Here is a 12,970-nt window from a genome sequence, read left to right as displayed (position 1 = left end):
AATACAAACAACCATTTTATTTGATTGTTTTTGTGGGGCTTTTGCACCCTGTCGAAAGGTATGAAGCTATAATTTAACATTAATTTGGCATTAATTTGACATTGATTTGACATTATCTTGACATTAATTTGACATTATGTTGACATTAATTTGACATTAATTGACATTAATAACAGCCCTAATCATCAGTGGTGACGAATGGTACATTTCAAACAGCGCCTGCATATTTTTTGACAACATAAACTGTCGATATGATCAATGAACGGACTGTGTTTATGGCGTATGGCAAAATACAGGAAATGTGCAGAATAACTTGTAATCTTAACACACAACTGAAACCGATTCTATCATGATTGATATTAAAATTACTTTAGTGCCAAATGAAAACATGTAATAAGCGCAAACAATATTTCTTTTTTAAATGTTAATTAATTAAAAATATTTTTTTCTCTTGTGTTCGTTTTGTTTAGCTTTTGATTATGATTTTTGGTTCTCATCATCTTTTGTATTTCCTCAAACATACCTATATATGAGGGTTATTTTCTAGTGGTTTTATATCGAGGGGTTTTTTTGTCAATGGGGTTTATTTCGGAGGGGCGGGGGGTTATGTCTGACCAGTCTAAATGATAAGCTAGAGGAGCAATCTAGGAGAACATTATAAACCGTAACGCCATAAAAGCTATTGAATATAACCTATTGAGTCAGTCTTGTTATATCATAACAATTTTTGGAAAATGTTGGCCTCCATTCTGAAAATATTCGTTACGTCATTCAACAGACATAATTTCTGCTCTAATAATGCTGCTGGTCCTGTGTTGTTAGACCTCGCTGTTAAAGAAAAAAAAATTTAAGTGGACGCTCGCGTAAAACAATAACCTGCTAGGAAAAGGATCTGATATAATCATTCTATGACGTCACTTGAATAAAAAAAAACAAATGTCAGCGTTTATGCTGCCTGTCATGTAATGTCTGCTGAGATAAGTATCAGTAGTTAGTTGTAACTAGAATCTTCCAAATCAGCTATTTAGTCTAGTCATCTAACCAAATATATTACAACGTAAAAACAAAGTTTATTTACATCTCATCTGGGTTAAATCCAGCAAGTATTGTGTCATCATTTTAAACTAAATTTAATTTAAATCAGAATCGAAGTTTTAAAAGAACAGTTTAACTCGACGATAAACCTGATGATTAGCTAGATGATAAACCTGATGACAAACCTGATGATAAACCTGATGATAAGCTAGATGATAAACCTGATGATAAGCTAGATGATAAACCTGATGATAAGCTAGATGATAAACCTGATGATAAGCTAGATGATAAACCTGATAATAAGCTAGATGATAAACCTGATGATAAGCTAGATGATAAACCTGATGATAAGCTAGATGATAAACCTGATGATAAGCTAGATGAAAAACCTGATGATAAGCTAGATGATAAACCTGATGATAAGCTAGATGATAAACCTGATGATAAGCTAGATGATAAACCTGATGATAAGCTAGATGAAAAACCTGATGATAAGCTAGACGATAAACCTGATGATGCGCTAGATGATAAACCTGATGATAAGCTAGATGATAAACCTGATGATAAGCTAGATGATAAACCTAATGATAAGCTAGATGATAAACCAGATGATAAGCTTGAAAACCAACGTGATCTGTACTAAGCTTCTAAAACAACAAATTAAAACATATTATTTAGACCCACTAGCCGACATAGGTCTCTAGTACAATGTTTCCACAGTTTAAACATCACACTGCAGCTTATATTCGAATGCCAGACCTGTCTTATTTTACATGTTTTCTAAATGAAGTAATTAGTGCTAAAACTACTTAAGTCACAAAAACATTACTTTAACAACAAAAAGTTTAATTGGCTATAAAATGTAATGTTTTTAATTTATTTGCTTCTTTGTAAGAGGTACCTAAATAAATACTTCACTATTGATATCTTTTACGTAAGTTATTGTAATACTAGAGGAATAGTGGCTTTTAGTTTTTAGCAATAAACAATCTGATTTTATTATTTTAGCACAGGGCTCTTCAAATATTAAGCGTCCTTATTGTATAAGCGCCGCACGAATAAGAAAAAAAAATAGCCTCCTCAATAGAATAGGTAGTGAGCGTTTGTAAGTAAAAGTGCCCTTTTGAAACTGATGGTCAACTGGGCAGATGAAATACATTTTACCTGTTCCAGTGACCTAGGCTTTAGAAGGGATATTGTGGGCAGCACTATGCCCAGCCGCCTTCACTTTCCCTACCGTGGGTTAGGTAATCCCCAGAGCAGGGTGGACTCAAGGACATTCAACTGACTTGAACCCGGATTCAAACTTAAGACTTTCTGGTTAGGAGTCGAGCGCTCTGCCGTTAAGCCACGCCGTTCCATTGTTGTGACCTACAGTGATACTTATTCTGAGCGGTTACTACTCTTTAAAGTAGCACGACGCTTAGATGACCTAAGATAACTCTAACCTTTACGCTCGTTCTAAGGTAACATCAGGTAACTCTAACATTTACGGTCGGTCTTTTTCTTTGGCGCCATGTAGCCTACATAAAATCCCGTTGAAAGCCTTTTTTTTAAAACAGATCTTGTTCTGTTATAAACGTTTTTGGTTACAAAGAGTTACATTTTCTATTTAGATAATAAAAGCAAGTATCTGTGGCGTCTATGTAAACAAAGAGGGTGTTTATCAAATTATTCGCGTGAGTAGAATTATACAAATTAATTTTTAAAAAAAAACCAGGGGGTTCATCCAAACTACATCTTCTGGGCATACTTTTTTGTTTAAAAACAAGTCAAATAGGGGGAAAAAATCTGCATTTGTATAATATAATTGCACTAAGATCAATATATCTATTATTCGGCTGATCGGCTCTTGATTTCCGTATTGAACTTGTACTCAATGAATCAATGAGCAGCTATCAAATATACATCTGCTATGGGAAAGCGAAATAACGAAATATACCGAGGTTATGTTAGCGCTCAAGGATAAGCCGTGTTTATAAACATTCGCAAAACATAAGAACTGATGGTGGTTTAGAAAATGTGTCATTTGATTTCGTTTATAGGTAAGATTGTAAACATGTTTACAATTTTAAAACTTTTTTTGCTATGTGTTTTTCATTACATATGAATTAGTGAAGTTCCCTTTTCGAACGTACCGGTCAAGTGGGTAAGTGAAACAGAATCTACCTGTTTCTGTGATCTCAGTATGTGAAGATTTATGGGGTCAGTTCTATACACAGCCGCCTTTACCTTCCATATTCCATGAAGTTAATTATATTGATCTGAACCCGGATTCGAAATTTATACTTTTGAGTCTAACACTCGTTAGACTACACTGCTCCATTAATGTAAAATAATTGAATATAACTTGTTTTATTTGGAGTTGAATTTTCAAAATTACGTAATAGCATTTACTAAAGCGAAAAATACATTGTCTATTGCGTGAGCTGGCCCATTACAATTTTTCAAGTGAGCAGTTCTAATTATAAATTCAAGAATGTTATAATTCATAAAATGTGATTTTTATTTTTATTTTTCATTACTTATAAATGCAATTATTTTGTATACGTGTGGTATCAACTACTCCAATAAGAGCTTCACTTTTTGAAGAATAAATGGATTATTAATCCAAGACACTTAAAATTATAATGTGTATTCAGCTTTACCCAGATATTTACCAGAAATAGCAGAATATAGTTCGGCCAAACTACAAAATTCCGATACCTGTATTGCAAAACAATTATGCGTAGTGTGAGAGTAAGCGTGAATTTCTGCCCATCACTTGTGAAAAAAAGTAATCATGTAGACGAAGAGAATATAGTAGCAAGCTATTTCATGACAAGCAGGAAGGAAACTAGACATAATAGATCAGCATCTCATGTTTGTTCATAAGCTCAACGTGCAAAGATTAAACATTCAGATGCGAGGTTCCTACCAACCAAAGTGGAGAAACTGTAGGAGTTCGTAGATTCAATGTAGACAGAGCAGCAATCTAGCGGAGTTTATAAACATCAAATTATTTTTCTATGTTGCTTTGTGGCCCCTGGGGAGTAAAAGCTGAGGCCATACCTCTCCATCTGACTTGGTTTAGGGCAGCTCTCTTTCTTTACGCCAATGTAAGCCCGGCAACCTTTGCCTCTGTTTTTACTGCTCTTTTCATTACCCGATGATTTCAGTCTAACTGTGTCCTCGTGATATTATCCCTTTCTCATTTCAGAGAATGCCCAATCCATCCCAATGTGCGTGCTTTAATGTCCCTGTCTTTCGGCTTTCATCTATCTATGAACAGAGCATGATGGTTTTAATATCAAACAATTGTACTCCAAAACTTAGTTGACATATTTCTTCCAGAAAATCAAAACACTTCATGTCTCCCACATTACTTTACAGTGGTAAGGACTTCACCAGGTGCAAGTGTACTTCTTAATGAGCAAAAATTGTAGCAAATGAAACAGCATTATACAGTTGCGGTAATTTAACATCTCGTGAAGGTTCATAAAATTGTAACAAGAGCTGATTGAAATTACATGATCGATTTTTTCAACATGCTGGAACTTTCTTTTTTATTTTATTATTAACTACGAATTACTTAAATGCATCATTATGCTTTCCGAAAAAGGAAGTTATTTATTTCTTATTAATAATAATAAAGTAATCTTTGGCTAATCATCCTCGCCATTTCACAAAATGGCCAACCAAACCCTGAAATTTGGAACAAGTCGGGCATTAACCGGATAATTAAATGCAACCTTGGTCTTCTTAATATTTGCTTGGACACTTTCCATCTTGACCTGTATCAGACTTAAGCCGTAAGACGTAGACCTTCTGTTCATGTGTTTCTTTGTTTTTAACCACCAAATGCTTTTTATGTTAATTATTAAAACTGTTCGCATTATTTTGATAAACATTACATTAAATATATAGTGCAGAAAAGTGAATAATTTCAAGGTTTGATCGATACTTTAATAGCAATTTAGAGCTATTCAATCAGATAACTTCAGCACTTAATAAAGAAATCGCATACATCTCAAACCTACAATTACGGAGTGGATTTTTAATACCGATTTTTTCATCACAACCAATCATGATCGATAACGATTACCATTACACACCCAACGCTATTGTAGAAAAACACGATAAATATTTTAACCTAATACACAGCAGATAATTAGATCGATGAGCTGCTCGATACGAGGCGGTTGTTTACTTGAGGGTTGATCGATTGCACGTGCAGCATATCAATATAGTTTTTATGTCGTATAATGTATTACCTTTATATATTTTTTGTAAATATACGTCTTATTACAGCTATGTTTTTAAATTGTCGAGCATTAAAATATGTTCTTTGTAAAGTGAAGTACATTTCATTACGTAATCACAACTAATTTGCAATATTTCTTCCCAATAAACCAAACTGTTTATCTTATATATATGGGTATTTTATTTTAAGCTGAATAAACTATTTTGTTCAAAATTTCCCGAAATACAATAATGAAAGCATGTGGTCGTTACTCTTAAAAGTTTCCCTTTCAAACGTGACGGTCTATGGGGCAAGGGAAGTAGAGTTCACTTGTTTCTGTGACCTCGGAATATGAAGAGATGCCCAGCCGTCATTACTTTCCTTAACGTGAGTTAGGTACCCATCAGAGTTGGATGGACACAGGGACGGTCTACTGACTTGAACCCGGATTCGAACTCGAGACTTACGGGTTAGCAGTCCAGCTCTCTACCGCTAGACCACTCCATCCCTTGGTCATTACTCTAACCAATAATTAAACACTAACTTTAATATCATCGGTTTCTTAATGTAAACATTTAAAGGAAAACTAAATTTTAAAGATCTGAAAACATTTTCAAACGTGGAGTTACAACAGTCTGGTTCTCCGAAAGCTGGTGTAATCGATTAATCTTTGAAAATGTGTTTAGACAAGGTAATAGATCAAACACTAAAATGTTGGTTTGGATGTAGTACGATCAAATAGAATTGAGCCTATATTAATGACAAAATCAACTTAGCAGTTTGTAATTTAATATCTTGTAATGAACTGGTGTCAAGGCTGATATTGATCTGTTTGATTCCGTTCGACCTTCTGTGGACTTAGGACTGTTCAGGGTCAACCAACCGTATCCCCGCACCCCCTCCCCTTGAATCTACGTCACATGCAGCCAGAATAATGAGAAATAAATTAATTAAAACTCAATTCATAAGTTAAGTTTAGCGCTTGAATCGGCTACATTTTCTGTTTAGTTACATTCCAGCGCTATTCTACAGAAAGGTTTCTGAACCCGGGTTTTATTGAAATTCTGGGTTTGGGTGAGTCTTTCTTAGGGGTTCGGCGTATGTCAAGACACACACCCGACTCATATAATCGCGAATAGATTTTTTTAGTGTAGAGAATAGAACTATAAAGCCGTATTCAGTCAATGATCATGTAGGAAATGGTGTGGTTCGGTACCTTTAAGTAGGTTAAGATCCAATGCATTAGAGCCAGGTAATATTCGTATAGCGCTGTCTCTAGAACTGGTCTTAGAGGGTCATCCATAAATGACGTCACGTTTTTATTACGATGGTTACCTCCATCACACAGCATCACAAAAATCCAGAACCCCCTCCCCACCTAAAATGATGTTACACATGAGCCGATCCCCCCCCCTTCCACCCCCCCCCCCCCCTTTCAAAATTTCAGTTGAATATATTTTTAAGCATTGAATTTTTTTCTCAAATATTGACCGGGCTCGGTCACTTTAAAATATTTTAATCAATATATATTACAATATATTACGGAGTGTCCTAGAGGTAGCGAGTTGGACTACTAACTCATAAGTCTCAAGTTTGAATCCGGGTTCAAGTCAGTAGACTTTTTTCTGAACCCGCGCCCTCCAACTCATCACACATCGTCACAAAATCAAACCCCCCTCCGTCTCCCTACGAGTTTTACGTCATGTAAAGACGACTCGCTTAACGCTCCACTCATTCCAGGTGTGACATCACAGCTGCTACTGTTGTGGTCAGTGGAGGCTGGCCTGGAGAGTTTAACGTTCCACAAGAAAACTGTTAGCACGTGCGGCCCGGAGAGGCTGGGTAACGGATATGTGGAGAGGTCAAGGACGTCGTGTGCCTACAGCTGCATGTACAGGTAAGAGTTCAATAGATCATAGGTCAAAGGTCATGTTCCTATTAAAATTTTGTTTGGATTGAGATCGTGTCAAATTTAAAAGTAAAGATTAGAATAACCGAGTTCGGATGATCGTTAGTGAAGCTGAAGTAGAGCTCATAAGTATCTATGTCTGCAGCATGTAAACTATCGTGTTAGCTTTGTAATGCACATCTGATATTCCTTCCCTGAACTGGGTCGTCAAAAACGAAGGTTTATTCAAATGCTGTATTAAGAAGATAAGCAATTCTTTCAAGGAGCCAAAACTGACTCTTTACAACAACAAATACATTCTACTAGGTAGGGAAAAAAACGATGCATGCAAAACGTTAAATTACTTTATAATATTGCTGCTATCCGCACCATTAAAAATGTAGCGCTTTGCACTATAATCAAGATTACCACTCCTAAACTAAAAATCTCAGGTTTGGATCCTGAGTCCACCCAGCTCTGATAGGGTACCTAAGTTACGAATCAAAACGTGAATGCAGCTGAACAGTGAAATGAACACACTGTCACCTGATAAACCGTAATCAGAGAAAAATAAAATATCTACTTCATCTAGAAATCTGGTCACGCGAAGCATTTATATCTTTACTTTACTTTATCATAAAAAAAACAAATATATGTTTGAACTTGTAGGCCCTATAGAATTTAAATTCCAAACTCAAATATTTCTGATCATGGCAGGTACAAGACACAGTGCTCAAGTTTTATGTACAACCGGGTGACCAAACTCTGTACGCCTGGGTCAGGTCTGAGTCCACTATTTCCTCCACCCACGTCAACAGAAGGCGATCTCTTCCTTGGAGACGGTTGTGACAGTAACCAGAATTTCAGGTAAATCTAGGTTGGATACCTTACCTTAACACCTACCTTAACTCTTTTCATTATTTCCTATCACATGACTCCTTACTGTTGTATTTTTCAATACACGCTGTAGTAAGAAATGCTCAAATATACAAAAAACAAAGCGCATTTTAAAACAATAATGTGCGTGTACGTTAATTCTGAATTGTCCCCAAAATATGTAGGCCGATATTTCACAATATTTTTTACACAGAAACGTAACACTCGTTACATGTTTACATTATAAACTTAAATGTACACAACTATTATTGTTTTCATTAAAATCTTTAAATGTCGACAAAACATAATGCCGATAATATTATCCCTTAGTAAGTTAAAGATAAGGGTAAAAAACTTAAATCAATTGTTTTTACATAATTTAGCTGTCCTGATCTCAAATTAACCTTTAAAAGTAATTTTTACTGTTATTTTTCTGACGAAATCATTTTGTTAATTAATTTCTTATAGAACGATGGTTAATATTTTCTCCACTATATTCAAACATCAATATCTCATCACATTACGCAGATTATCTTATTGTTCGAACAAAATCAAAGTCTTTAACCTCTATCTGAAACAGGTCTTTCAGTTACGGGGGCGAGACAACCTACGCCGCATACTTCAACTCGTACCAAAACTTCACCGACGCAGAAACGACCTGCCAGTCTCTGGGTGGCCATCTCTTTGTGGCCAAAACCCTGGCTAGGTTTGATCTATTCAAGTTCATCGTCAACTCCACTGGCTGGGTGTGGATTGGCCTGAACGATATACAGGTGGAGGGGATGTTTGTTTGGGTGGACGATGGTCAAGAGGTGGACCCAGTGGTCAAGACAAATATTTTCGAAACCAACCAACCGGATAATTGGGAAAATGCCGACTGCGCCTACGGTTCGATATGGAACGGACGTTTTGTTCTGGACGATGCACCTTGCTCAGGGTTCATGACTTACGTCTGTGAAAAGCGTTCCTGTTGAATTATACTTAATGACGTTGTACGAATCACTGGAGCATTTGTATTATGGTATTGCCCATCTCTTTTGATCAGTGCAGGTACAAGACACAGTAAGAGAGCTTCACGTACAACCAAGCCAGTCTAGACTCTTATAGGGCAGTGTGGTGTTGTCAGGTAGTTGTTGAGTGTGTAGAGAGAACACAATAATTTATTCTATGCAACAAAAAATCAGAGCGTTTGTTTTATTTAAAGCTAATTAAATTATTTACCGAGAGTTATGGGGGGGGGGGGGGGGAAATTGTGACGTCGTAAGTATTATCAATATACCTATTCTCGGCGTGGATTTTATACCGACCCCTTAATCATCAAATTTCGTGAGCCAACGTGTTAATATTTTTGAGAGCTCATTAACACTAACGTAGTTGCCATAGTGCTCACATGATAGCTCGAGACGTCAAATCGAATACTGCTGAGGCGCAGGTGGACGCATGATATTCAATTTGGTGAACGACTATGATAACACATCCTATCCATAGCTCATCGCACTCTTTAAAACGAACGTATACTCCATAGTGCTTACATGAGAGTCCGGATAGCCAAAACGCCCGCTGCCGGGACGCCGTAGGATGCGCAAGTTTCGATATAGTCAACGAGTATTGTTGCGCATCGTGTCTTTAGTGTACATCCTTTTCTAAAAACAAACGTCTGCGCCATGGTACTCACGGGGGAGCCTGAGGCACTTCGGGCTACGTAATCGCTGGGGCGCGAGCGGTTGCGCCTAAAAAAAAGATTAGTATTGTCAGAAAAAGATAAGCCTCTTCTGAGTTTATAGAGTGAAGTTTGTAGTAGGCGCTAATTCGTTTAGTTCTAAAATGTGTTTTAACATTCTAAACCAATGTGAAAATCAAATGTATTGAGTAAAAATCTCACTAGGGATCTATAGCTAAATGTGAAGTAATGAACGGTCGTTACAGCCATATTAATTAGTGATGTAAACACTGCCGTTACAGATAGGTTAATTAGTAATGTATTGGACGGCCGATACAGCCAGATTAATTATTGAGGTTATGAACGCTCGTTTGATTAATTAGTGAGGGAGATTAATAAGTGAGCTTACTACATCAGAATAGAATTTATAATTTTAGGCATATACGCTTTAATTAAACCATGTGCAAGCAGAGAATAATTAAATCTATTTGTTTTTAAATGTTCTGTGATTTGAGTGATTTTTGGTTTTGAAAAATATGATTTTAACTTTCCATGACCATTTAACAGATTACATTATACAAAATTAATGTATTATAGTCTGGAAAAAAAATTGTGGTGCCCAAAAATAATCGGGGTCTCCCGGCTGCTGCTTTATTAGCCCCCCCCCCCCCCCCCCCCACTTTATTTCCTCACTGGCTGAGGATGTGTTCGTTTGTATTTGTGTTTGATTGCAAGTGTGTCTGAGTGCGTAGGTGCAAGATTGCGGTGTGTGTGTGTTTGTATTTGCTCGTAAATCAGTTGAATCAGGTATGAATATTTTATTCCCCAGAAAAATACTTGCGTCTGTACTTAATCAAACAGGGATTAGACAGGAAACTCATTTAGCTGTAGGTAAAGCTCAGTCTCTATAAGACTATAATACCTATTGCTTTAATTACACAGGAATGCAAGTTATTTCATTTGTATCACAAACTTGATTCAAAGGGAACACCTTAACAAAACGTTCTTTCTAACAATAAACTGGCTGATATTTAATGCTCACTTGCTCATTAGCAATGCAGCTATAAGCCAACCAGAGTTGAGTTATGAAAAATATTGAAATTTAATAATAACACTGCATTGGAATTTATTTAATAATGTTTTATAAGAACAAAGGACGTTTTACTGCTGTTGCGCATCTGACAAAAGAAATACTATTTTCACAGATTTACAAGCAACACGAATTATTACAAAAATATAAAATCACTTGTTTAATACTTCTCTGAATTCTTAGATGCTTTGGTCTTTATTTACTAGATAACTGGGTATAGCATTCATTTATTAGGGCACTTGTTGGAACAGCGGTCGTCCATTTAGTCACTTGTTAGAAAAGCTATAATGGCCGTCCAATTCGTCGCTTGTTGGAACAGCTATAATGGCCGTCCATTTAGTCACTTGTTAGAATAGCTACAACGGCCGTCCATTTTTTAAATTTTCAGAATAGCTATAACAGCGGTCCACTGATCCTACATTGAACATAGTTGTAAAGACCGTCCATTACGGCACTTTTTAAACTAGAAACATTGGCCGTCTACTACGTCACTGTTAAAAACTAGCAATGTCAGCCGTCTACAACGTCATTATTGAACCTGGCTAAAATGGCCGTCCACTGCGTCACTTGATAACCTACCTAAAATGGCCGTTTACTTTGTCATTCGCAAATTACAGTTAATAAATATTCTGTGTAACCAATAATATAGGATATAACATAAAATAGAACATTCTACAAATAATCCACACATTTAATTAAACTACTGAGTCATTTATTAAAATTCCACATCGAGAAAAATTCGAATTTGAGCAAGCATTGCAAAGGTCTTGCCGGTCGATAAATGATACGTGTCATACTACGATTGGTATCTTGTTAATGTAGGCTTAACATACTTAGGCTGATCCAAATGAAGTGGGTGGCAACAGTCCCTAGAGCTTGCCTGTTGTGACCCATACAGACAGACAGAATAGGCAAGTTAAATAAAAGCACTTAAAAATACACAATTATTAAACAACAAAATAATCTTATTGTTTGTACGTCGTGCTAAACTGAGACAAATAAAATTTAGGAGATGAATTCCAGCAGTTTCTAAATGTATTCAGAATTTTAAAAAAAATGCGTATTACTTAACATATACACATATGTCAAAGCTATGGACATATATTTGATGAACGAAATTTCTGTTCTTAAAAGCATGGTAGTTGAGGTGTTATATATTTATTCTAAGTAGGGAATCGACATCCTATTGTGAATAAATGTTCCCGTACGGAGTTGGAGGGGGGGGGGGGGGAGTAGCGACTAGGGATGAGCAGGTATATTTAATTAAGTAAGCAATCATCTCAAAATGCGGATGGACTGATTATATTATTGCAGTTTTCGTTTTATTTGTTAGTTCTTTAAATAAATATTTTTTTTTTAAATCTAGACAGTGAAAAATAAAAAATAAAATATAATAGAGATATATTCGTATTGTGGATATCAGAAAATTTGAGTTGAATACATTTTATCATGCTCGACTATAACATTCAAACCTTACTTGACTGATACATACAATTCGTGATCTATACGTCCTTTGAATGGACTAGTAGCTCTAAGGAGCGTTAAAAAAATTGAGAGTTAAAATGGTTTTGGTACCATAAAACGATATTAAGAAAGATAGTAGGAAAAACGTAACAGGTCAAAAAGTCACAGGAAAAAAGTTAAAAGGAAAAAAGTCACTAGAAAAAAATCCATTATCAATTGTAATATAAACAGGCATAATTTACTGTGCGCACATACGTCTGTGTACATGAACGTCTATTTCCATATCTTTCTGTGTTCCCAATTCGTTGTTTCAGCTTTGTTTTGTTTGCGAAAATGTCTATGTGAACTAATATACACTAATACATTTACTTAATTGCTGATCATTTATAAGCAGACTTGTCTAGGTGTTTATCTACAACAACAAAGTATGGTTTTTCTATTCTCAACACAACTTAGTTCAGTAACATATATTACATAAAGACACTTCTACACTATGTTATGCTACCCTGTCAACAGTCTGCGTTTGGTATACGCGAGGACTGCTTTAGATTGGGATGTTTTGATGCTCTAAGTATTCATACTGATTTACAAACAGCAAGGCTGAATTTTGGACGCAATCAGCAGTATTAACATTTACAATTCAGGCCAATTGTTTAAAACTGCATTTCAAATAATAAAGTACATGGTAGGGTCCACTCGGCGTTTGTTCATTTCAAAGATCGCCTTGCAATCTTG

At 35.8% G+C, this 12,970-nt stretch overlaps 1 protein-coding gene across 1 annotated transcript; it reads left to right on the top strand.

The window, feature by feature from the left end:
* The first annotated feature begins 7,657 nt into the window (after positions 1-7,657).
* Positions 7,658-9,101, top strand: LOC131943059 (alpha-N-acetylgalactosamine-specific lectin-like). Its single transcript, XM_059303070.1, has 3 exons — positions 7,658-7,701; positions 7,863-8,012; positions 8,602-9,101. The coding sequence occupies exons 1-3, from the start codon at positions 7,658-7,660 to the stop codon at positions 8,993-8,995; spliced, it is 588 nt and encodes a 195-aa protein (XP_059159053.1). The 3' UTR covers positions 8,996-9,101.
* The last annotated feature ends 3,869 nt before the right edge of the window (positions 9,102-12,970 follow it).

This window comes from Physella acuta, unplaced genomic scaffold (assembly GCF_028476545.2).
Source record: "Physella acuta isolate Inbredline_101_S28 unplaced genomic scaffold, ASM2847654v3 ptg000440l, whole genome shotgun sequence".
In the NCBI taxonomy this organism is placed as follows: domain Eukaryota; kingdom Metazoa; phylum Mollusca; class Gastropoda; family Physidae; genus Physella; species Physella acuta.
Note: the sequence above shows the minus strand (reverse complement) of the source record. Positions and strands in the feature narration are given on the sequence as shown.

Excerpts from the sequence above, each read along its gene's own strand:
- LOC131943059 (XM_059303070.1), top strand. The coding sequence starts at position 7,658 with ATGCAGCTGAACAGTGAAATGAACACACTGTCACCTGATAAACC. Across the intron at positions 7,702-7,862 it reads ACACTGTCACCTGATAAACC|GTACAAGACACAGTGCTCAA; the intron begins GTAATCAGAGAA and ends TGATCATGGCAG. Across the intron at positions 8,013-8,601 it reads GACAGTAACCAGAATTTCAG|GTCTTTCAGTTACGGGGGCG; the intron begins GTAAATCTAGGT and ends TATCTGAAACAG.